This window comes from Leptopilina heterotoma, unplaced genomic scaffold, assembly GCF_015476425.1.
Source record: "Leptopilina heterotoma isolate Lh14 unplaced genomic scaffold, ASM1547642v1 Lhet_325, whole genome shotgun sequence".
NCBI classification, from domain to species: domain Eukaryota; kingdom Metazoa; phylum Arthropoda; class Insecta; order Hymenoptera; family Figitidae; genus Leptopilina; species Leptopilina heterotoma.
Genome location: NW_025111019.1, coordinates 902,633 through 929,334, shown reverse-complemented (window position 1 = coordinate 929,334; position 26,702 = coordinate 902,633). Strand labels below are relative to the sequence as shown.

Genomic DNA, 26,702 nt, shown 5'->3' with positions numbered 1-26,702 from the left:
TTTGGTGCGCAGTGAATTTGTTCGGTTGCCAGCAATTGCGACTATATTCAGGACATTATTCTTGTTATTTTCAGTGGAAGTGGAACAGCGTCAAAAGAAACGTTAATTCCTGTTTAGTCTCTCCATTGTTCATCATCTTCGGTTATTTCTGACACAGAAATCACATATTTTTCGTATCAAATTCTCGATAAATTGTCTCGTCAAGAGGTAAGTGAATTAATTTCCAATTTTTACTCAAAAATGTGAATAACTTTTCCCGAGAGTTTTTTTTTGCTTTTGACATTTAATCGTTAAAATCTAAATCGTGTCAAGACGCGTTTTGTCATTTCCGAGTTCCAACAGAGAAGGAAATAAATTTCTTTTTATTATCAACAAAGCATCTTAAAATTAAATAATTTTTTTTTTAATTTCCTTTGTGTTCAATAGTTTTACGTTTTTGGTTTATTTTTCCCCTTTTCTTTTGAGAGAGTGGATTACAATCGAAATTGTTTTCTAACGAACTTTCTGGAAAATATTTTCGTTTTACAAAATGGCGTGTATTGATTTTGTTATTAGGAAAATGAAATAAGAACTTAAATAATAATAATTGTTTTTTTTTTGTAAATTCTAAGAAAAAATCCATTTCGTGGCGAAATGGAAATAAATTAACATTCTTCAAGTTTTTAATCAATTCAATCAATTTGATACTTTTGTTATCTTTTGTTATTTCTTTTGTGAACATTTTTTACTTGTCGAGTTGATAAACACTTTTCTTTGTGCCACTTTTTGTGATACGCTCATTGTAAATAATCAATAAATCTCTATTCTCTGCAAATAATTTAATATTTCAAATAATTAGTTTTTTTACAAATTAGAGAAATGAATATTTTCTCGATTAAAATTTTTTTGTTTTTGTGAATAATCTTATCAATTTTCAAATATTATAAGAGAATATTTTATTTTTTCAGTATTTTTTTATTATTTATTATTATTATTTCATTATTTAATGACTTCTAATTATTGTATTATTAATTAATTGTTTTTTAAAATTTTTTTTAAATTTTTTACTTTTTTTATTTTTAATTGCAAAGGTGGAAAAATATAATATATAAAAAAATATAAAATGCAAATTATTTCGATTTTTATAGTGTGAAAAATAACTATAAACTATATCTATATAATAAAAATCGTTTTAAATAATTGAAATTTTGTAAAATTTATTTGAAAATAATTAATTTTTTTAAAGTATTTTGTTACAATTTTTGAAAATCGACTTTTAAAACAGTTTTATATTGAAAAATTTAAAAATAATTAAATTATCAAAAATTTTAATGAAAAATCTTTAAATGTCAATTTAAAAATAAAATTTTTCTTAGATTTACTTCTTTAGATTTCTGATTAAAGTTTCGGAGAAATCATGTTTGTATTTATAATTAATTCTTAAAATTTTGTATATATTATATTTTTCAAAAATTCAATTATTTTTAAAAGATTTTATCAAATTTCAATTATTTTTTATATATTTTTAAAAAATTCAATTATTTTTAAAAGATTTTATCAAATTTCAATTATTTTTAATAGATTTTACCAAAATTCAATTATTTAAAAAAGAGTTTACCAAAATTCAATTATTTTTTTATATATTTTTCAAAAATTCAATTATTTTTAAAAAAATTTAATCAAATTTCAATTATTTTTAATAGATTTTACCAAAATTCAATTATTTTAAAAAGATTTTACCAAAATTCAATTATTTAAAAAAGAGTTTACCAAAATTCAATTATTTTTTATATATTTTTTAAAAATTAAATTATTTTTAAAAGATTTTATCAAATTTCAATTATTTAAAAAAGAGTTTACCAAAATTCAATTATTTTAAAAAGATTTTACCAAAATTCAATTATTTGAAAAAGAGTTTACCAAAATTCAATTATTTTTAAAAGGTTTTATTAAATTTCAATTATTTTTAAAAGATTTTATCAAATTTCAATTATTTTTAATAGATTTTACCAAAATTCAATTATTTTAAAAAGATTTTACCAAAATTCAATTATTTTTAAAAAGTTTTATCAAATTTCAATTATTTTTAAAAGATTTTACCAAAATTCAATTATTTTAAAAAGATTTTACCAAAATTCAATTATTTTTTATATATTTTTTAAAAATTCAATTATTTTTAAAGATTTTACCAAAATTCAATTATTTTTAAAAGATTTTATCAAAATTCAATTATTTTTAAAGATTTTACCAAAATTTAATTATTTTTAAAAGATTTTATCAAAATTTAATTGTTTGGGTAATTTTTTAATTGTAGATATAAAAATAGAAAATAGAAAAAATAATATAAGATATACAAAATTAATTTCAAATCTGTTTTAATGAAAAGTTAAAGAATTTAGTTTCCAACAATTTAAACACTTTGAAGTATTGAACAAAAATTAAAGAATAATTTGTTAAATTTTAGGTTATGTTACACCTTAATTGATTCTTATTGGCGAAACTGTAATTTTTATCCAAATACAACGTTTAATTATTTAATATTTAATATTCTTGGCAAAATTTCAATAATTTACAAAAAATTAATAAAACTTATTGCACAATTTCAATTATTTTTAACGCAATTTTAATTGAATTTCTCAAAAGAATTCAATTATATTCTTAAAAATTATATAAAAAATTCGTCGACAGAATTTAATTATATAAAAATTTGTTGATAAAATTTTTATAAGAATTTAATTTTAAGAAACATTAAATTAAAAAATTATTTACTTTTGTATTTAAATAATGGAATTCTCGTAGAATTTTCTACTGAAAATTGATTTTCACTTTATAAAAATGAATTTCAGTTAAAATTTATTGATTATAATTGAATATTAAAAGCAATATTATTGTGAATTTTAAGAAATAATTGAATTTTGAAATTAATTTTTTTTTGAAAAAGTTTAATTGAAATTTTTTTTTTTTTATATTATTTGAAATTTTTATTTTCTAATATGCATTTTAGTTGAAGAATTTAGGAATAATTGAAATTTAAAAAATAATGATTTTATCACTGGGCCATTTTAAATTATTATAAAACATGAAGAAATCCGAGTCTTTGACTCGGAGTTATCGATATCTTTATGTTTTATAGTTATGAAAAATTTAATTTATAGTCTATTTTATTTACCCTTTTATTTATATTCTAAATAATAAAATACTTTCACAATTTTCCTTTTTTAGCTCAACAATGCAAATTTTCGTGAAAACCCTCACCGGGAAGACGATCACCTTGGAGGTCGAAGCCTCCGACACGATTGAGAACGTGAAGGCAAAAATCCAGGACAAGGAGGGAATCCCCCCAGATCAACAGCGTTTGATCTTCGCCGGAAAGCAACTCGAGGACGGAAGGACCCTCTCCGATTATAATATCCAAAAGGAGTCGACCCTCCATTTGGTTCTTCGTCTCCGTGGAGGAATGCAGATTTTCGTCAAGACCTTGACTGGAAAGACCATCACTCTCGAAGTTGAGGCCTCCGACACCATCGAGAACGTGAAGGCAAAGATCCAGGACAAGGAGGGAATTCCCCCAGATCAACAGCGTTTGATCTTCGCTGGAAAGCAACTCGAGGACGGAAGGACCCTTTCCGACTACAACATCCAGAAGGAGTCGACCCTTCACTTGGTTCTTCGTCTCCGTGGAGGAATGCAAATTTTCGTGAAAACCTTGACTGGAAAAACGATCACTCTCGAGGTCGAAGCCTCCGACACGATTGAGAACGTGAAGGCGAAAATCCAGGACAAGGAGGGAATCCCCCCAGATCAACAGCGTTTGATCTTCGCCGGAAAGCAACTCGAGGACGGAAGAACCCTCTCCGATTATAATATCCAAAAGGAGTCGACGCTTCATTTGGTTCTTCGTCTCCGTGGAGGAATGCAGATTTTCGTCAAGACCCTTACGGGAAAAACTATCACCCTTGAAGTTGAGGCCTCCGATACCATCGAAAACGTGAAGGCAAAAATCCAGGACAAGGAGGGAATTCCCCCAGACCAACAGCGTTTGATCTTCGCCGGCAAACAACTCGAGGATGGAAGAACCCTCTCTGACTACAACATCCAAAAGGAGTCGACTCTCCATTTAGTTCTTCGTCTTCGTGGGGGAAACTAAAAAAACTTTTTTTTTCCTTAAAAAAACAATTATCAAGTAGACTTCAAAAAAAAAATTTTGTTTTCAAAGCTTTTTCGCTTTTTAATTAGATAATTTTTCTCACACCTTTTCATCATTTGTGTCTATGGTTTAAATAGCAATTGAACTCTTATTTCTTTGACGAGAACAAAAAAAAACTGCTTTTTTTCTTCAATTTTTAGTTTTTGAATTATCGCATTTCTGTGTAAAAGAATTCCAATAAAGACACGCATTCCAAAAATATTAAAGTTTCATTTTTTTTTGTCACAATTCCCTTACGAAAATGTATAACACGCAAAACATATTATTTTTGTCCTACCTGCACGGAAAGTATGTCATTTCGGGCACTTAAGGCGGGCGCAAAGTAACACATTACGCCCGGGAGTGGGAGAAGCGGGCTGAAAAGTATTTTGCGCCCGCTTGTTAATTATTTGATTTTCTTCATTAAAATGCGACATTTTCGACTTTCTTTTTATGTTGACTATAAAACTGCAAACATTTTCAACTTGTTTTATTTTGTCTATAAAAATTTGCAATTTTTTTTTATTTTCTCTAAAAAAATAATGAGATATTTGGTTTTGTTCCCATTTCGTTTATCAAAATTGTCAATTTTAAAAGTTCCTGTTTCAGTTTTGTTTAATTATTAATTACTACGTTCTAAATAAATACTATGTTTCCAGAATACATTGTTTTTTATTTCTATTTTAAAACTTCTATCATTAGAGACTTCATTCGATATAATGTTTATATAAAGCTTAATTTTTAACTACTATGAGAGTTTAATCGTGCGTGCCCTCAATGCCATACTTTCCATGCAGTTAGGACGAAATAGTTATTTTCGTAACAAGGGCGCAACACAAATTTCAATGGATTTCTATGATTTTTATTTTTAAATGCTCAGAAAGAATTTGATTAAAACATTTCTCTGCGGAATCGTGTCAATTTCTCAAAATAACCTTAAAAATGTCAATAACTAAGAGAAGCCTCCCAATTCTATAACTCGATCTGTTACAGTGCGCAAGTCCCTTGCGCAGCTTTGAGCTGATGCGCTCCGAAGAAAAGTACTTTAGAAGCAAAAAATTATAGGTTATGTTTGTATTATTTTGAATGAAATTACACAAAGGGGATTAACTTTGAATATACAAAAACTAATATCAAAATCTTTATTACAACTAAAATAATTAATCAAAATTAAATTTCGTCTTACAAAATTAAACAAAAACTTTTAAATGAGTTAAAAATGACACAAACATAACCTTAAAACGATTTGCTTCTAAGGTAGGTACCTTTCTTCGGAGTGTATCACAAATAATCTCTTAATTTTTGTCAAATACTGTTTGTTAATATTGTGGCCTAAGGTTCAAATAATTACAAGAAATTGTCTAAAAAAAAATTTTAAATTAAAAAAAAAATTTCGAGGATTTTGAGTGAACAAGAGAAAAATTTCTAAAAATATTACATTTATTTGCATGACAATTACAATCTTACATTTTTCCAACTTGGAGACGATGATTCCGATAAGTAAATATTTGACAATGGACCTAAAATAAAAGAAAATTGGGTTTTCTTTTAATTTTTTTTTTGAAAACTAAAATTATTTGTATTAAAAAGAAGACAAACTTACCGATAAATGTTAATAAGACGGGAAGGAATATTAAACCATGAGCTGCGCCAATTAAAACAATTCCCAAGTACATACGAAAATAATAGATTTGAAAAATTCTTGATTTCGCGAAAGCCAAAACGATAATTCCGACAAATTTTGTTAAAGTAATACCTGAAAGTACCTACAAGTGAAGAAAAAACAAAAATAGAATTTATTACAGAATTTAATTAATAAAAATCAAAAAGAGAATAGAAATTGAAAGTAACTTACAGAACTTCCCATTTGGGTTAATGCATCACTTGTCTTTCCTTCTTTCGTTTCGAATTTTGAGGTTAGGTAGGAATGAACAATGTGACTGCAAAACTCCACCGAAATGCCGGCAGCCTAAAAAAAATTAATTTCTTCCTTTAAATGGAAAATCAATTGAGTGTTTAGCAAAAAATTACGAACGTAACCTAAAAATTGTTCGTTTCTTCTTTCTTCAAAGCGCATCACATTTTACTAAATTGTTTTTTTTTTCATTATAAATAATAATCGAAAATAGAAAATAAAAATTACCATGACGAGATTAACGAGCGACACGGCATTCAGGGAAATATTCCACCAATACATAAGTCCCATTAAATTGATAATTATCATTGTGACATTTAATACGACAATAAATGCAGAGAAGAAAGAGAAGCCAGTGAAAATGAACGTGACGATAAAAATCACTCCCACCGCTAATGCCAGAAAACTTTGCGTCTCCCACCATATCGTCAGATATTGCTCGTAAAATACGTAAAAAACACTGAAGAAATAAGAACATAATTAGTAATTTCTTCTTTTTGAATTTTTTCTACAAAAATTTGAAATTTTGGTTAAAAATTATTTGAATTTCAAAATCAAATTTCATTGAATAATTTAATGAAGACTTGATTCTTTTTCTGTATTTTTCCTCAAAAAATTAAAAACATAACCTCAATTTTTTTTCTTTGGTACCTTTCTTCAGTACGTGACACATTTTTATATTATTTTAAATTAATATGAATTTAATTTTTACTATTGAAATTAAAAAAAAATTACCTGTAAGGAAACACAGATACTGTTTCATTACTAATTTTCCCTTCGTTAATCATCATTGTTATATTATCGGCGACTCTTCTCGAGGCCTTTATCGATTCATACCAATCGGAATCCTTCACCAATGGAACGTGATAACTCATAAAATACGAATCGCCAACATCCATCTTTCCATATTTATCAATATTATAATTAATAGCCTTTAAAAATCAGAAAAATTAAATTATAATTTAAAATATTAACAAAAATAATAATTTCAATTTAAAAAAAAAAAATTTTCTACTCACATCTAAATAAGCAGCACGACCACCTTTTGCGCATTCATCATCCGGAATATCAGTTAAGAAAGCTTTCATATATTTCCGAAAATTTTTCTGATCCGGTCGTGTTTTACGTTTCTTCGATGTTGGAACCTTACAGTCTTGACAGTAGTCTAGATGAAGAAAAGTACAGAAGAAAAATTAATAAAATTAATAATTTTTTTATAGGTTAAAATAAAAATAATTATTATTTATTTATTTGAAAAATATTGAAAAAAATGTACTATTCGTGTGTGGACAGTAGGAATGATTGCCCTCAAAATATTTACAACATCCCTCAACTGTTGTCCAATCGAAGTAATCGTCAATCCAAGAGGAAACTGAATTTGTTAAATATGATCTGAAAAGAAATTTTTTTTATTTAATTTAAATAAATTTTACAATTTATTAAGAATCAAATTTAAATTTGAAAAAAAGAAGTACGACTTTAATTATTTTATACTTCTCACATTGATGGTTGTTTGGTGGCGGAGTGAATTTGCGAGAATAAGGAATCAGTATGGCAACCTTGACTTCCGCAAATTGCGTTCTGCACTCTCTCTAAACTATAATTCAATCCCCTCGTGACTACAAAGTAAACTGGTGGTCCCATTGACAAAAATTCCTCCATAAACTGAAGAAAGAAGTTTTTTCGTTACTTTTCTTCAATTTTTCTATTACATTGAGTAAGAACTTAAAATTTTTCTATCTCTTTTTTTTATTATATAACGGGGATTACCCTTCAACTCTTAGGCTGCATTCACACCTCTGGCGGTAGAAACAAAATTTCAATTTCCAAAGTGTTGTAGAAAGACCTTTAAAACTACCGACAGAGATGTGAATGCACCTTTAAGGTAAAATGAGCAAACATAACCTTTAAATAATTCGCTGCGTCTTTTCTTCATTGCGTGTTTTAAAAAAATTGATTTTGACATAAAATTGTATAAAATGAAATGACAAACAAACTGTTTCTAGCAAAGAAAACAATAAGATTTATCTTTTTTTTCTACCTCGAAGAATTTGAGAACATAAGAATCGTCGGGCATCGAGTGTTTCTTATCCAAACCAATAGACAAATTTGGAGCGACCGCAACACTTAATGCGACCGCCAATAGGAAAAATAACATGACCAATATTCTTGTCGGTTTTCGCATCAAAAACGGCACGTAGAGATTTTTGAAAAATCTTTTAATGAGTCCATTCTGACCGTTTGATTCCGTTGAAGTGTTAGTCGTCGTAATGCAACAGAAAATGTCGAGACGGTTATTCTGCAACATGAAGTTATCACTTTATGAACAAAACCGAAAGGCAAGTTGCCAACTGTGACAAAATTAAATTCATTATGATTGAGCCTTTAAGGCTAACGCACAATAGATTCGCGAAACAGTTATGCTTAGGCCTAAAGATAAAAAAAACTAAATGGAGGGGAAAAGTTAAAAACTTGCCTCTGATCGATTCGTGTCAAGTGTCAATAAACAAACGAAGGCCGTTATTTGCAGACAGAAATTAATAAAAATCGCCAGGGACGCGTACATTGCGAATGTTTTGACAGCCGGCATTGATGACAAAGCGCCTGGAAGAAAAAAAAATTATTAAATTTTTTTATTTAGCGAACCAATCAGGTGCGTCTAAAAAAAGAATATTTAAATAAATAAAATTATTCAAGTGCTTTACCAATCAGAAAACAGCAACACTCGGAAGCACTCGTTAGGAGCATGGACGGTCCGACAATTCCTAAAATTCGGCTCATGTGTTCCGGAACTGAAGAAAATCGGGGATGCCTCTCGAATGTTTGCACCAAAATGAAAATATTGTCCACACCAACAGCCAGGACCAAAAATGGAACCACCTTTTTGTAAGTAGAAAAATATTTAAATAAATTATTATTGCTATATGCGACGCTCTTCGGTAAAAAAATTTTAGGTTATGTTTAGGATCGAGAAAAGCGTGGAGCGTCCATTGTTAACTTTTAGGAATAAAAATTATTAACCATACCCACCTCAATTGTCAATAAAGTCGTTGGAATTCCAAAGTAACCAAAAACGCCCAACGAACAAGTCACTGAGGCTAAAACTATCAAAATCCCTCCGATACTTAAAATAACTTTACTCGTCACCTGGAAAGGGGAAAATAAGAAATTATTTCAATAAACAAATTCATAAATATAATCTTTATAAATTATATTAAAAGATGTATTTTTGTTGTTAATTTATAAATTATAAATTTTACTTACAAAACATTTGCTAACACTCTCAAATTTTCCCAAAGCAAACGCAATATAAATAAACATAAGAGCGTAACTAATGGCAATGGTAAAAATCTCCGCCTTCGATACCCTATCAAGTTCATCTTCAATTGATTTCTCAACACTGAACGCAACATCCATAAATTCCGGTCGATCCTCTTCATTCCATTTTTTCATAAAATCAATAAATCTGAAATTGCAATTAAATTAGGCTCCAACAAAAAATAGCGGAAAATTAAAAATTTCCAAGAAGAAGAAAAAGAAGAAAAATTAAAGAATAAAATCTTATAAATATTAAATTTAAATACTTTTGTTCCCATTTGACAATTGGCTTCAGTTCCTCATCATTCACTGTATTTCTAACCATAAATGTTAAAACCAATCCAGTCGCATTTCTATAACTCGAAACATCATAATTGTACGTTTCCTTCTTTAAAAAACCACCGAGCGAAATTGCCGGAAATATTGGTCCCTTATAGGTACCGAGGCAAACTGGATTGAACGGATTTCTGAAAATTTCAATTTAATACAGAAACTTTAGGATAAAAAGTAATAACAACTTTGGGGCCTTCCATAAATTATGTAAGCCTTTTTTTTTGAAAATAAATTCTTATACTCACGGTAGACATAGCTCCAGCTGATTCAAATAGTAGTTCTTCGTTTCATTGTTCTTCTTATGAAAATCCGTTATATTATTTTGAAAGTATCCCCAAATACTTTGAACCACACAATTTTCAATTTTCACTGGTCCGGTGAATTCATTTTGAGTTGGGGCGTAACAAATTTTTTCCAATCCCTCATCGGTCTCTTGGCCAAGCTACGAAAATTTGTATAAATAATTAAATTTAATTAATTAATTCGAGGCGCATAAAAATATATTTCTAGGTTTACAGCTTAAAAATAAAAACCTCTAAAATGTTCTTCTGTAAATCATAAACAGCTTCTAGAAATTGTTGATTAAAAACTGGTCCATATTTCTTAACACCATCGGGCATTTCATTGAAAACCTGTGAAAAGTAGGTTTGCAAATTTTCATTTAAAAGGATTAAATAAAAAGTCAATTTGATAAAAAGCTTCGTCAAAATAAATGCTGGTCACTAATTTACCATATAGGTATATGTAATTTCAATACAAGTTACGAACACGTGACATTATTAAAAAAAATTGATACTCACAGGATCGAGACCCTTCGCTCTAATGTAAATTTGTTCAGTTCTGTAGAACGGTTTAAATGTTCGGTCAAAATAATCTTTCTCGATTCGCGAACGACTGTTTGGCGAGGCCCATATTTCAATGGGATTCACTGTGATTTTGAGATTCAGTGCTCCATAGCTCAGACCCATAATTACATAGGAACAAAGGCAGAGAATCACTGTCGGATATTGTGCACAATCTAGAAAGAAAAATTTTCAATTTTATGCAAGGAATCATTTTCGAATTTTCCTTATTGAAAGAAATTGTAAATTACATTTTCCCCAGACAATGAAAAATGTTTGCAGAACTCCATAAACGTGCATTTTTGCCTTTGTCTTGCAATTTTGTAACCTTTCGAAATTATCATTTGGTTTCATTTCCAATTCTGTGAATGGAAAATAAGTATTAATTTTCTAACTCTTAAAAAAAGTAGAAAGAATTTTAATAGTTTACGAGTTTATAAGGCCAACGGAGAAAAGGTATCGCGAACCAATTTTGTGCATTACATGTATTTATTTTCATGAAAAATACTTACTGGACGTGTGCCTTGTCCACATGTATGATAAAAATACAATCATTAGTGTCATGTAGAGAATAATGATGCAACCAATAATTCCATAGCCATTTAAGCCAATAATAAGAAATGGTGAATTTTCAGCAGTTATTTCCATTGGCGGACAGGTACTTGGACAGTCGATACAACTGCAAGGTTCCGAGAATTCCTTTCAACAAAATTCAAATCATTAGTTAATCGTAAGTATCTTAAGCACGACTGTAAATTATGAAAAAAATATTTAACTGATACAAAATAATTATTTTAACCAAATAAACGTTTCTCACGTCATATGATTCGTTACACCGCTTTGTTGCATGATACAATTGTTTCTCTGTTTCATTGTAAATAAATATCAAGTGCACTGGAGAAAAACCACCATCGTCTGGAGTAGTACCGAAAAAATTAAACCACCTGAGAAAAAAATACAAATTAATAAAACAATTCCCGAAATTAGAAGTGCAATTCTTCGTAGAGCGTTAAATTAACGCAGATATTCACCGTTTTGGAGTACAATCGATAGAAGTATATTTCCCGCATCCTAAATCCATTGCCAATCTTCCGGTAGTTGGTACGATTGTTCCCTTACACGATTCATAAGTAGCGTTTGTAAATTCCTCCGAGATATACATCTTAAAATATTTTTAACTAATGAATTTTACATTTCGTGTTAAAGAACTTTTAATTAAGGGCTGTTTGTTTGGCATTAGCTTTGCCTTAGGCGATGAGTGCGTGCGACAAGGAAACCGCGAAAAGTTGCGTTAAGCATGTGAATACAGCCTTAGGTTTGCTAACGCTAAACAATATTTGTGAACAGCTCCTAATAATTTTTTTTTTTTATAATTACTTCAGTCTCCAAAACACTTGGCAATTTTAAATCATCTTCGATAAATTTGGTGACTTTCATAAATCGACTTTGATCCGAGGCGCATGTAAATTCACAAAAGTATTTAAAAAGATTTCTTTTACATGTTGTGCATCTACCAAAAACTGCTTCAACTTGTTTCAATCCATTGTCTAATTTAATCACTTGATTGGCATCACAACAAACTTTCGGTGTTTCTGTTTGGAAAAGAAAATTATTGCAAAGGCGAAAGGAAAGCAAAACGTGAAATAGAAAAGAATAGGAATGTTTTGTTCTTTTCTATCTCATTTTATCTCATCCTCGTGATTTACGATTAGAATTGGTTTGTGAACTACCCCTTAAGGTTTATTGCAGAAGTTGCTTAAGAGTACAATACATTGTTGCTTCTACTACCCAACCCTGTGTGACGCGAGTGAACGCGAAGTCAGTCGACGCTTCGAACAGTCAGTTAATCAGTTTACTCAGTTAATTGTTAAATATATTATATACATGAATAGTGCTATGAACAGTGTTATAAAGGTTATTCTTGAAAACTTGAAAAGACATATTATAAAATATTGATCAGTTCTTTGACGAAATGCAAAAAGAACTGACAATATATTGACTCTGCATCAACAATAATAATCATCTATACTATATTAAAGGTTTGTTTATATAAATAAATTGTATATTTATTTATTATTTATATCTAAGAAAATAATTATTTACCTGTTCCATTTTCAAAAAAATGAGGACATCGTTTTTTTAATATTGCTTTTGCGTTAAGTTTGTCTTCGAGAACAACAGCCGATTTATTTGTCGCGCAAGGATGATCTATTAATCTCGAACATTCTCCATGCCAAACGCAATGATAGTTTTCGCTGATAATTGGCACAAAACAAACTACACTTAAAATAATACAGCAGTAGATAATATTCATTTTTTCGAAATTTTTTTTTTTTTTTTTGATAGTTTTTTCAACTCTTTCACATATAGACACTTATTATAATCACACAATTACAAAAGGAAAAATTTTTACATTTTTTTCAATTAATTTTTCAAAATATTTTCATTTATTTTCTTTCCGAATTTATTAAAACATATAATTTACTTTCTTCCGAATTTACAAAAATTTAGATGAAATATTTTAAGGTGAATTAGATATCAAAATTTTGTTTCTATAATTTTATTTACTTTTTCAGTTTATTAATAATAATCGATGTTAGGAACTTTGGAAAAATTAACACAAATCAGTATTGAATTTTTTAAATATTTGTGTTAAAAAATATTTTTTTCATGTAAAAAAAATAAAAGAATACATTAACGTCACCAAGCGTAGACTGAAAAAAATTTCATCAATAATTCTTATCGAACGTGTATCAATTTTTTTTTCTTTTTTTTTTATCAAAAACCAGGTGCGGGAATCTGAATGGACTGCAGTAATCTCTTCGAGATATGATTTTAATCATTAAACTCAAGTTGTATTAAAAGATATAAAATGTGTATTAAATCAAAAGAGAATAATAATTCCAAGAAAATGGTGTTTTGTTAGAAATTTAATTTTTGAAATAAAAAATATTTTTTTAAAAATTAAGAAATTCAGAATTAATTAACTAATTAACTAAAGAAATTTTCTATTTACTAATATTTTGTATAATTATTAATTAGTTAAAAAATAAGAATAAAAATATTTTTTCTTATTTTGTTATTACTGATTTGTTATACATTGTTGAAATAAGATAAAAAATTTTTCATATATTTGTCATAGGTCGAAAAAAGAAATTGATTATTGGAAATAAAAAAAAGAAGTCCGTATCAGATTCCAATACACGTGTACTATCAAACACACCTGGTAACGATTAATTGCTTTTTAATCTAAAAAAATCTTTACAAACTTAAAAGAAAAACAAGAAGTTGAAAATTATTTTTCTATTAAAAAAAAGTAATTTTAATTTACAAATTTTTTTTTTTTTTGAAGATTAATATCAGATATAAAAATTTACAAATAAAGCAAGTATGAATATTTATAAACAAATGTTAAAATTAGTAAATAAAATTAATATAAAAATTAGTAAATAAAAATAATGATTAATAGTATCAAGTACATTGGTCTCAGCAAATATATTTATATCCCGCAACTGTATTGCATCATATATTCGACATGAGCTGCAAAAATTTTTAGCAATTCAGCTTAACTGTATTATTAAATTTTTATAAAATATATATAATATTATACATATATATTTATATATATAATATTATAATATTATATTAAAATATTTTTGAAAACAGTGCCAATTCTCAGAATTTTTTCATTCTAACTTTTGAAATTATAATTAAAATTCTTTAAAAAAATTAAATAGTTTTTTTTCAATTATAATTAAAATTCTTCAAAAATTTGATTTTTTATGTAATTTTTAAAAACTCAATTATTTTAAAGAGATTTTATCAAATTTCAATCAATTTCCAAAGATTTTAATGAATTTCAATTTTGACAAAGATTTTACCAAATTTCAAATATTTTATCAAATTTCAATTATTTTTCATAAATTTTGTAAAATTTTAATTATTTTGCACTGATTTTACCAAATTTCAATTTGATTATTTTTCAAAGATTTACCAAATTTCAATTATTTTTTAAAGATTTTATCAGCTTTCAATTATTTTAAAAGATTTTCTAAAATTTCAATTATTTTTTAGTGATTTTACCAAATTTCAATTATTTGAAAAGATTTTATGAAATTTCAATTATTTTTTAAAGATTTTACCAAATTTCAATTTTTTGGGCATTTTTTAATTGTTTATAATTGTAGGTAAGGTCTTTTAAAAATTATTTAAAAATATTTTTATAAAAAATAATAAGAAATTCTTTATTAAAATTTTTGAAAATATAATATTCTACCTTTATATCTTTATAAAATGAAAAATTCACATTTTCAATTATTATGAAAAATTGAATTTTTGTATTTAAATAATTGAATTTTCTAAGAACTTTTGGAAATATATATTAAAAATTAATTTTAGATAATTGATTCAGAGCTGAAGTTTAGTTAAAAATTGTAGAAAATAATTTAAGTTTGAAAGGGTTATAGTTGTAATTTTGAGAAATTTATTCGGAAACTAGTTGAAATTTTTTCAAATTTATTTTTTCTTGATTAAATTTAATTACTTATTTATTTATATTTATTTTAATTATTTATTTATTTATTTATTTATAAATAAATTATGTGATTTAAATAAGAATAAGTAGACGTATATAAATATCTATTAAGCAAAATTATTCAAGTTTTGATTAATTGACTTTAGTAATTAGTGAAGAATTAAATAAAGAATTTATAAATTGTAATATTTCTCTGGAAATTGTTCTTTCTTAGAATATTCTCGTGAATATCTCTCGCTATAGCTATACATATATCTATATATATCACATATTATGCTGATTATGCTTCCTCACGCTTCTCTCGAATCCCGCTTATAGAAACGCGGCTGCCGGCTTGACGCGTTTTATATGTTACGAGAAGTGATTTTTAATTTCTTGTGTTTCGGAAATAATAAAGTGCAGAATTAAAAAATGGAAGAACGTAAAATGGCTTGGGTACCTTTAGAATCAAATCCCGAGGTAATTAAATCAAATTTTAACGAAAATACACAATTATTATTTGCGAAAAAGAATTACTAACCTATTTTTCTTTGTTTTAGGTTATGACAAAGGTGAGTTTTGCTTGCTTTGGAAAAATGTATATATAGCAAACTTCTTTCGGAATTTAAATATTTTATCTTTTAAATTTTATGAATACTGTTATCAATTTTTGTTTCTTTTGATAAAATTAACTTTTAATAGTGTTGTTAATGCTGTTATTAAAACAGCTCTAATATTACAAGCAATTTAATTCAAAAAATTTGACAGTTTTATTACTATTATTTTTGAGTAGAATTTTGGAAATTAATATAAATATTTATATTACTTTTTTTATAACATTCGAGTATATTATGTTTATTAATACAAAAATAATAATAATAAAATTTAATATTAAAATATATAGTAACGATAATAAAATAGATAATAAAAATAATAAATTAAACAATAATTTATTTTTTCGAATTTTGACCGAAACGTCAAAGACAAATGTTTTAATAAATAATGTTGAACAAAAAGAAATATTAAATATACAATAATAATAAAGTAAATATTGATAAAAAGTAGTTTATTAATAAAAAATAATAAAAAACAAAATCAAATTTGACAAATTAATAATTTTTGTTAGTTGTGTCATAAACTTGGTGTACCAACGAAATGGAATATCGTCGATGTCTACGGTTTGGAACCAGATTTATTGGCTATTCTGACAAAACCAGTTCTAGCCATGATTTTATTATATCCACTTTCGGACCAGGTAGTAAAAAATTTTATATTTCTGCATAGAATATATTTTTCTACATTAAATATTTATTCTCTCGAGAATACTTTTCTACATTAAATATTTATTCTCTAGAGAATATTTTTCCTTCTATAATTCTCTTTTCATTATTATTCGAATTTTTCAATAAATAATAAAAAGCAAATATTTTTGTGTATTTTAGGAAAAAGATCGTGGATTAAAGGAGGATAGTGAAACGAGAGAAAGTTCAACAGTTTCACCCGATGTTTATTTTTTGAAACAATTCATTTCGAATGCTTGTGGAACAATTGCTTTGATTCACAGTTTGGCGAATAATGCCGAAAAGTGAGTTTTTTTCAATTTTATAATATTTTTTTATTTTTACAAGACTATTTTTGCAAGAAAAATTTAAAAATTATTTTATTTTTCATAATTTTTGGTTTAATAAGTCAATATTTTTTTTTGAGAAACAAAAAATTTTATAATTTTTGTATTTTTCAAATATTTTATTAAATTTCAATTATTTTAAAAGATTTTGTAAAATTACAATTATTTTCCAATGATTTTACCAAATTTCAATTATTTAAAAAGATTTTATCAAATTTCAATTATTTTAAAAGATTTTGTAAAATTTCAATTATTTTTTAATGATTTCACCAAATTTCAATTATTTTTCACATATTTTTCGCAAATTTCAATTATTTAAAAAGATTTTATCAAATTTCAATTATTTTAAAAGATTTTGTTAAATTTCAATTATTTTTCAATGATTTTACCAAATTTAAATTATTTTTCATAGAATTTTAGCAAATTTCAATTATTTTTCAATTATTTGAAAAGATTTTATCAAATTTCAATTATTTTTAAAAGATTTTATGAAATTTGAAGAAATAGTGATGAAATAATTTTTTTAATAATAATTTTGGCAAAAAAGAGAAACTACAAATTACAATTTGTTTGTTAGCAAATTATTCATATTTTCTAACTCGAGTTAAACTTTTTTTCAGACTAGAACTAGAAGACGGATTTTTAAAATCGTTTATAGAGGAAACGAAAGATTTATCGCCATTTGAACGCGGAGATCGTTTAATGCAAGCTGGAGACATTGCCGATACTCACAAAGAATTGGCTCAAGAGGGTCAGACTGAGGCGCCCAATGAAAATGCAAGAGTTTATCATCACTTTGTGGCATTCATAGAAAAAGATGGCCACATTTACGAATTGGGTAAAAAACTGCATTAGATTGATTTTTTTCTTTACTTTTTATTTTAATTTAATTTTTTTTTTTTAATAAGCCAAAAAAACGAAGACATTCGGACAAAGATTCCTTTAATGTTACTCTAACGTTTAGTATGCGGGAGTCCCACATACTAAACGTTGGAGTAACATTAAAGGAATCTTTGTCTGAATGTCTTCGTTTTTTTGTCTTATTATTAAAACCACTCGGACGTTAAAGAATTTACTATAATTAATTTTTTTTTTTACTAATTTATGATTTTTATTAATTTAATAAAATTTAAGTTTAAATTAATTTCTTGATACTAATTTAAATTTAAATATTTTACAGACGGACGAAGAGACGGTCCTATCAACCACGGGGTTTCTAGTCCCTCTACATTTTTAGAGGACGCTGCGCGTGTTTGCAAAGAGTATATGCAACGGAATCCAGACGAAATGGGTTTTACGATGGTTGCACTTACACCAGATTAAAAAAAAGGAAATCTATTTATATATTATATATAAATAAATATATATGAACTACTCTGGGACTATTGCAAAAATAAAGTACTTTAAGTTTTGCAAAAACAAATATTTTTTATACTGTTAACAAAAATGTTACACAAATCTTTTTTTTTCTCATCAAATAATGTAATTTTGCTTTCTGCAAATAAAAAACTTTGCATTTATAAACTTTGTATGAATTTTATATTATACTATTGTTACTGTATATTTGATCAATTGACCGTTTAGTCTTTTTGGTAAATTACTCTATTCATTATTATTACTTCTATTATTTATTCCATTTATTATTTGTATTATTTTTTTTAATTATATGCTGCTTTGTAAGAATTTTTCTCATAGTTTCCTTGAACAAATAAAAAAATTCTAATTCTATAATTGAAAGGTTATGTTCAGTTAAAAAACCACATTATGTTCTATTTCTGCCAGTAGAACTGGAATTTGATAAATATAGCTCAGATTTAAAAAAAAACACCTTTTTCCGAAATGTTGATATTTACCGTCACTTTATAGTCTCTCACTGATAATTAACAAAAGATTCAAAATTGACATCAACTTCTGTCATCCGTCGACTCGACTTGTTCCTTTGTTCGATCTTCGATCAGCGCTGGGTAGTTCGATTACAAAACCTATAAAAAAAAGAAGAGGGGGTGAAACTCATCCAAGCATAGACTTGTAAACGACCCATAAGAATAAATAAAACTCACCACAAATTTCAATAATGAATAATCATACTTTAATGTCGCAATGATTGTACAAATAGATCACCTCCACTCAAACGTCTCCGCTTTAACCGAGGAACAATATAACAATAAGTATATAGCTTAATAATTAATCGTCGTTACAATCAATAATTATACATTCGTATATCTTTGCATTTCTTTTGTTTTTCTTCAATGCTTTTAAAAATTTCTTTTTCTGTAATATAATAAGAAAGAAATATGAAAAAATTTGCGAGACGGGTATTTCTTTTTTTTTTTTTGATGGTTTTTTTTTAAACTGAGAAAGCGCACACATTGTGTCATCATATATTTTTTTTTAATATTTATTTACGTGTATGTATATGTGTGTAGCTATATCATAGGACTAGCTAAACTTATCTTCATTTAACGCGATCTTTCACTTAACGCGATTACAATATTTCTTCTCACATTTATATATCTTGAGGGTTCGAGAGAATTTTTCTCCCTCTTCCTCTTCTTTGCTTTCTCAATTCGTTCACTCAATTTTTTTGTCCACTAACATCCATATTTATATATTTTTTGATAATATATTTTTTTCCAATTTCTTTTTTTGTCTTTTTTGTTTCCCATTGCATTCATCACTTTCACTCTCATCTTGTGGTTGCTCAAAAAATTTCTCAGTCAAGTAAAAATAAAAAATTTTTCTCTGATTTTAAAGGTATATTTAACTTTTTTCGCGGAATAAATTTTACTCACATTTTACTGATGCAAAAAATTTCAGGTTATGTTTGTTATTTTTCTATCTTTTTTTCTCTCATGTAAAGGCCAATGCACAATAGGTTCGCGAACAAGCATTCGATAGAAAAGGACACAAATATATCTCTATCCTTTTCTAACTTATGTTTTACGTTCGCGAATGAGAAGCATGCGATAGAAAAGGACAGAGATATTTGTCTCCTTTTCTATCTCATGATTCACGTTCGCGATTTTCAACGCAAATTGAAAATTGTAATATTTACTAATGAGAGAGAAAAGGATAGAGATTATTCGTCCTTTTCTATCTCATTGTAAAGTTTTGATTTTCAATTTCAATGTCTAGGACCATTTTCGCGAAACTATTGTGCATTGGCCTTTAGAGGTTCCATTGTCCACAAGGTCTTAAGATAAAACCAACAAACATAACCTCAAAATAATTCGTCTTTCTTTCTCCTTTCTTTAGAGTCACATTTTTTTTTTGTTTCTTTTTCGAAAATAAGCAACTTTTCCATTAAAAATAAATTATGAACTGTGAAAATGAAAATTTACCAAAATAGAAAAATTGATTAGAAAATTCTTTTAATATATTGAATATATTTTGTATTTATCTCTTTATGTATATATTGTTTTAGTCCTGATGAGCTGTGTTCACAACGAAAATGCATTCGCCAATGAAATAGAGAAACAATTCTATTAACAAAGAGCTTTCTTGTAATTATTATTTGGACCTTAAGGTCACAATTAAGTATTAACAAACAGTATTTGACAAAAATTAAGGTCCTTGAAAATAAATTATTTTCTGTATATAAATCTGTATTGTGGAAGTTTTTTTAGCAACCGGTTTAAAATTTTTATTCTACAATTATTTTCACACCCCGTTTTCATTGAAATACCTTTCGACAATGTAAATATGCAAATATACATTTTCAACGATAGCGATAAAGTATTTTTTTTATTATTTTCTTTGTTTTTTTTTCATTTATATATCGTCAATAAAATTTCTAGAAGAATGTCAATGATCGACGCTCAATATAGTATAATGTATTCAATAAATTGTTTATTTGTAACTCTTCGGGAAAACATTGAAAACTCGATACTAGGCCAACTATTGGAATCTGCCTACGTGCACAGTTTTCCATAAATGACAAAAATTAAATATTTTTTTTAATAAATAAAAATATTTTTTATCTATTCGAAAAATTAAAATTAATTAATAAACTAAAAATCTCTTCGTAAAATTTAATTTAAATAAAGAGATTAGATTTTTTTTGTTGATTTTTAAAGAAGAAAAATTAAAATTGTAAATTTTTAACTTACGCGTTGTCTCAAAAAAAAAGAAAAATGAAAACTGTGCACGAGGGTGGAATCTCGACAGAATTTCTGCTTATAAAATTTATACAGTTAGATAAATGCAATGACTGGAGCAACGGAAGTTCCTCAGTTAATAATTTCATTTCTCGCAAGGTCTCTCTTTCTCTCACTCTCGTTTAAGGATTTCTCATTTTTTTTTCTTTAATTATTAATTAATTATAATTCTTGGATCTTGGTGTGTTTACAATTCGCTGTCAGGTCTTAAATATATATTTACTTCGTTTCGTTTTTTTCAATCTTTTTTTTTTAATTCTTCTTTTGCACGTCTAAGTTTGCAATTTTGCATTTTTAATATTTATCGATTTATTATCTCTCGATAGAGAAAAATTCTACAATTGAGAAAAATTTAAATAAAAAATGAAAAAATTTGAATTGAAAATTGAAAAAAAATTATAAACTAGGTAATAAATAATTGATCGATTAATTTTAATTAAAAAGTAATAGTTAATTAATCAATTAATTAATTTTAATTAAAAAAAGAACTAATTGATTAATTACTAATTAATTTTAATTAAAAAATAAGAATTAATTGGTCCATTAATTAATTTTACTTCGAAAACTAATTGAAAAACAAAAACTAATTGATCGAGTAATTAATTATTAATTAGTAACGAAGTTATTTATTAATTAATAGTAAAATTATTTAGTAAAAAAAGTAATTAGTAACAAAATTATTAATTAGTAGCAAACTTATTAATTGGTAACAAAATTAATTACTAATTAATAGAAAAATTATTTATTAATTAGTAAAGAATTGAATTGATTGTTAAAAAAATAAATTGTTAATTAGTGATAAAATTACCTATTAACAAAAATTGCTATGAATTTATTGAAAGTAAAATTAATATTAACAACCAAAAAAAAAAAAAATAGTTTCGATTTTCTCAAAAGCAGAATTTTCGAGATAAATTAATCACTCGCAATATTTTTTCAATAAAATTCAAACGAAATGAAATTCTTATACAAAAACAAAATTGGAAGTACATATTTTCATAAATTATTTTAAATTCAAAATATTTAGAGTGATTCAGATTTTTTAAAGATCTACCAATAAAATCGATTTTCAATATGAATTTCTTTTTTTTTGTAATGCAATGCGTGCATAAAATTCTAATTATAACATCGTTACTTTGAGTACGTGTATATATTTTTTTTCATTATTTTATTTATAATATATATATTTATATAATATATATATATATATAGATTTATTTATTTATTTATTTATTCATTTATATTATCTTTATATCATGTATTTCGGTCGTAATTATTATTCTTCTCTATATAAATTCATCAATATTACTTTCTCTCTAATTTGCACAAATTGTTTTTTTTTTGTTTTAATCAAAATAACGATTTTTAATTAACATTACAGACGACAATCGACTATTTTCTTAAATATATTCTCGTTAATAATTATTTTACATATATTCAAAGCTTCAATTTACAGCAGTAAATCAAAAATTTTGTTTAAGACTTAAATAACTTTCCATAAATAAATATTTCGTTTTTAATATCATATACAAAATTAAATTAATAATGTAATAATTAATTATATAATTTATAATATTAATTAATATTAAAAAATTAAATTAATAAATCAAATCATAGCACAAGTGTTAACTAATTAATAAATTAATTTATCACAAAAATATTAACTAATTAATAAATTAATTCATAACAAAATTGTTAACTAATTATTAACAAATAATAAATAACAATTTCCCATTTTTGTTTAATAAACAAAAAGATTATTACGTTGTTATTATTATAGTAACGTTTTATTATAATAAATAATACTTGATAGTAATTAAAATTATTAAAATTAATTATTGAAATTATAAAAAGTTGATAAACTTCAACAGACATAGAAAAAAGTTTAAAATAGAATAAATAAATAAATAACAATAACAAAATAAAAAAAAGTACAACAACAATAATGATAATAATAATAATACTGATAATAGTAATAAAAATAAAAATAATAAATATTTATACATAATAAAATTATTAAATATTCAATTGTCGTCCATATGTAATTAAAACGAGTGAAATTTGAGTTTTTTTAAAAGAATTTTTTTGAAAGCTAATTGAAAAAATCACACCATTTTTCAATTATTTTGTTATACATTTTTTTGTCTTTATTTATTTATTTGTTTGTTTGGCAAATGTCAGAAAATATTGAAAAACGAATTTCAAGCGTTTTTGTTTTATAATTATTTTTATGTAGTTATTTTCACTTCTTGTTTTTTTGTTGAAAAGTAATTTTAAAAATAAAAATGTCCCATTTTTCGAGCTTGAAATTACCAAAATTTCATTTTTTTAATTTTATACAAAAAAAAAAAAGTTTTTTTTTGCAACTGTATTTTTTTTCTCTAATTTAAAAAATTACGTTTTCTTTTCAAGTGACTTTCATATTTTTCTTTTTTGTGTACACAAACTCCACGGCGAAATTTGGTTTTTACGACACGCAATAATTGATTGTTTATTAACTATAGCTTATACAAATATTCTATACTCGATTCCAACATTCTTGAAACTTTTTTCCCCCTTCATTCAGAAAAACGTAGGTATAAATTTTCGAATGACATTTTCAATAAAATTATCCGATCAAATTTCTCACCGAATTCACCGAATTAGATTTTAAAAAATGTACAATTTTTTCTATTTTTAAGAGAAGAATGTATAAAGTGTAATTTAATTTCCTTTTAAATAAAATAACAAAAAAAAAATAAATAAAAAGATTTGGAAAATTCGGTGAGAAAATTTATCAATGGATTTATTAATTTTTATTCGTCGATTCTTCCATTTTCGAATTAAGTTGTCAAAATTGCAAGAGTCAAGTTTTCAATAAAATGAGAAAATAGTGGGAAAAGATTTTTTTTTTTACTCTTATTTGGAGGAAATATTTTTTTGTTATTTGATAATTGAAATAAATAAGTAAATAAAAAAAATAAATAAATAAATGCAATAAATAAATGTAATAAATAAATGCAATAAATAAATGCAAAAAATAAATGCAATAAATAAATACAATAAATAAATTCAGTAAATAAATACAATAAATAAATAATATTAAATAATACTAATAATATTAATTAAATTTTCGCGAGAATTTTAAAATTCTCATAAATAATAAAATTCTTTAGAGCAATTCAATTATTCTCAATAAAATTTTAATAAAATTTCTCGAAAGAATACAATTATTTTTAAAAATATTCGATTCTTTTCAAGGATTTTCATATAAATTCAATTATTTTTAACAATTTTGATGAAATTCTTGTAAAAAATCATTATTTTCAAAATTTTTAATAAAGTTTCTTGAAAAAATACAATTATTTTTAAAAAGATTATTTAAATTCAATTATTTTCAAGAGTTTTAAGAAAAATTCAATTATTATTTTCAACAAATTCTGATAAAAAATCCTCTGAAACAATTCAATTATTTTTATAAATCGTGAAATTCTTGTCAAGAATTCAAATATTTTTGTAAATAACAATTCAATTATTTTCAAAATTTTCACTAAAAATTATTTTTAAAAAATACATTATTTTAAAGAAAATTGAAATAAATTCTTTAAAACAATCAAATTATTTAAAAGAAATTTAATAAAAATCTTGCTAAGAATTAAATTATTTTCAATACAATTTCAATTCCATTTTCTCGAAACAATTCAATTATTTTTTTATAAATAATAAAATTCTTCGTAGGAATTCAATTATTTTCAAATTTTTTGATAAATAATTTTCAAGAATTCAATGATTTTCAATAAACTAATTTGAAAATTTGAAAATATTTGAAAAGAAAAATTATTTAAAAAATTTAGGAAACAAAAAAGCAAGTAAAAGTTACAAAAAAAATTAGAAATAAAATATTTATAATTAAAAAAAAACGTTGTGATTAAATATTAAAATTTTCCCGTGTAAAGTTGAAAAAAATTCTTTTCCCGAAAAAATTCCCAAAATGGATAAAAATTTCATTATATATACAAACTTGATTATTTTCCGTTGCTCTTCGCGCTAAAGGAATTTAAATTTTCTGTTTTATAAAGATGATAGTATTCAAATCCTAAAGAATATTATAATTTTTCCGAAAAAGTACAGGAATTACGATTTCAATTTTATTTTTTTTGTGATAGCGATTAATTAATTAATTTTTTTTCTCTCTTTTTTTTGTCTACTACACCATTCATTCTCTCATTCTCTCTCCTATTTTCTTTTTTTTTCTTTTCCGCATTTCTCTCTTTTTTTTCTTCGTTCTAATTTAACTATCTATCTAACTATCTTTCTTTCCCTCTCTCTCTCTTTTTCTCTTTTTTAATACGTTTAGAGGAGAAACTAGATTTTATCGACGAGAAAAAGAAAGAAATCTTGAAAAATTTCAAAAGGAATAAAAAATATGAAAGAGAAACAAAGGTTTTAAAATAGAAAAATTTGTTGTAAAAATTACATTTTGAATTTTGAATTTTTTTAGATTTCTTTCTTTTCTCTTTTTTTGCTTTATTTATTTGTTTATTTTTTTTTTTTTGAGGATTTGATAAAATTTTCTTTGAGACGAGAAAAAAGGGAAATCACTAGTCGGTAAAAAATTGCAAAGAAAGCTCGATATTTTTTTCTTTTTCTCAATCCGCGTCGGCGAAATTCCTTTCAAACAAAAAGTAACAAAATTTATTAAATTTGTTAAATTTGAAAATTAGAAATTAATTAATTAAAATATTAAAATTATAAACCAATTAATTAAATTAAATTAATTTTTTTTCTTGCTTTATTTTTAAAAGCATGAAAAATTTTTCAAGGGGCAAAGAAATCTATTTTCCCTGTAGACAAATTTTTCCCTTTTTTCAATTTCTTTCTCACTTCGTTTCTTTTTCCTTCTGATTTTTTTTCAATTCTTTCCTTTCATTATATTTTTCTTTTTTGCAAATTTAATAAATTTAGTTTTTCTTCGGAAAACGATTTTCTCTTTTTCCGAAAAGAAAAAAAATCCAAAGAAAAAAAAGAAAGGAAAGAAGAAGAATCGAATTAAGAAAAAAATTCCACCCGTGAAAGAAATCTAGAGAGACAATTTTTTTTTTGACATTCAAAATTAAAAAAAAACATACTTACAAAAAATGATCATTTGCCAAAAATGAGTTTTTCCGGACGAAATGAGAAAAATTCGTTTAGCTCGAACAGCCAACAACACATCCACTTTTTTCTTCAAGTCCTCTGTTAAATTTCTTTTTTTTTCTTTACAGTTTTTTTCTCTTTTCTTTTTTTGGTTGTTTTGTTTAAATTTAGGATTTACGTTGATAATTCCCTGCATTTAAGCAGATCGAGGTTCCTCTTGATTATATAATTATATATTAATTGTTTTTCCTTTTTTTTTTGTTTTGTTTAATATTTAATAAGTAATTTTAAGAAATCGATTATTTAAACTTAGACGTGATTATTAAAGTTGGATTGTTGAGCACAATTGTTGATTTCTACGAGTGACTTTCTAGAGGCGCTGTGCGTCGAACTCATGTCAGCAAATTCGCTGTTCGATTTTCCCTTTCGCGGCAAAGTTGTTGCTTCGCCCAGCGAGGGCAATTCTCGTGGCTTCCAAATTGGCGAACCTGAAAAAAAAAAGAAAATTTAGAATTCTCACTTTTTGCACTATAGTTAATTAATAATAATAATAATTGAAAAAAGTAGCGAAAAGTAGCTTTAATACTTCAAAAAGTAGTAAAAAAAATAGTAAAAAAAGGAGTAAAAAAGTAGTTGAAAAAATAGCAAAAAAAAAGAAGTAAAAAAATTAGTAAAAAAAAATAGTAAAAAAAAGTAATAAAAAAGTAGTAAAATATA

General features: G+C 25.1%; 4 protein-coding genes across 13 annotated transcripts in view; 2 read left to right on the top strand and 2 right to left on the bottom strand.

Annotated features, from left to right (window-relative positions):
- Positions 1 to 49: 49 nt before the first annotated feature.
- LOC122504867 (polyubiquitin-B) lies at positions 50 to 4,385 on the top strand. The gene is made up of 2 exons (XM_043616180.1): positions 50 to 207; positions 3,202 to 4,385. Exon 2 carries the CDS (start codon positions 3,209 to 3,211, stop codon positions 4,124 to 4,126), a length of 918 nt encoding a protein of 305 aa, XP_043472115.1. The 5' UTR covers positions 50 to 207; positions 3,202 to 3,208; the 3' UTR covers positions 4,127 to 4,385.
- Positions 4,386 to 5,587: 1,202 nt separating this feature from the next.
- On the bottom strand, positions 5,588 to 13,137 carry LOC122504866 (NPC intracellular cholesterol transporter 1 homolog 1b-like). Its single transcript, XM_043616178.1, has 23 exons — positions 12,677 to 13,137; positions 11,951 to 12,165; positions 11,605 to 11,735; positions 11,391 to 11,517; positions 11,086 to 11,272; positions 10,825 to 10,935; positions 10,532 to 10,749; positions 10,265 to 10,363; positions 9,977 to 10,173; positions 9,665 to 9,865; positions 9,345 to 9,546; positions 9,111 to 9,227; positions 8,786 to 8,960; positions 8,557 to 8,684; positions 8,122 to 8,379; positions 7,582 to 7,745; positions 7,357 to 7,472; positions 7,100 to 7,245; positions 6,816 to 7,012; positions 6,309 to 6,540; positions 6,021 to 6,134; positions 5,769 to 5,931; positions 5,588 to 5,685 (listed from the first exon to the last, which is right to left on the bottom strand). The coding sequence occupies exons 1-23, from the start codon at positions 12,885 to 12,887 to the stop codon at positions 5,621 to 5,623; spliced, it is 3,774 nt and encodes a 1,257-aa protein (XP_043472113.1). The 5' UTR covers positions 12,888 to 13,137; the 3' UTR covers positions 5,588 to 5,620.
- A 2,273-nt stretch (positions 13,138 to 15,410) lies between these two features.
- Positions 15,411 to 18,237, top strand: LOC122504865 (ubiquitin carboxyl-terminal hydrolase-like). Its single transcript, XM_043616177.1, has 6 exons — positions 15,411 to 15,566; positions 15,647 to 15,658; positions 16,213 to 16,341; positions 16,529 to 16,671; positions 17,334 to 17,551; positions 17,894 to 18,237. The coding sequence occupies exons 1-6, from the start codon at positions 15,519 to 15,521 to the stop codon at positions 18,034 to 18,036; spliced, it is 693 nt and encodes a 230-aa protein (XP_043472112.1). The 5' UTR covers positions 15,411 to 15,518; the 3' UTR covers positions 18,037 to 18,237.
- A 6,514-nt stretch (positions 18,238 to 24,751) lies between these two features.
- The window catches only part of LOC122504861 (protein still life, isoforms C/SIF type 2), a 56,357-nt gene continuing 54,406 nt past the window's right edge, over positions 24,752 to 26,702 (bottom strand). For 6 of the 10 annotated variants that reach the window (XM_043616165.1, XM_043616171.1, XM_043616167.1 and 3 more), the window contains exon 29: positions 24,754 to 26,473. In XM_043616165.1, the coding sequence (XP_043472100.1) occupies positions 26,295 to 26,473 (179 nt within the window). In that variant the 3' untranslated portion in view covers positions 24,754 to 26,294. Of the gene's footprint in view, positions 26,474 to 26,702 lie in introns of all 10 variants that reach the window. The other 4 variants (XM_043616170.1, XM_043616173.1, XR_006301869.1 and 1 more) reach the window with 3 other exon arrangements.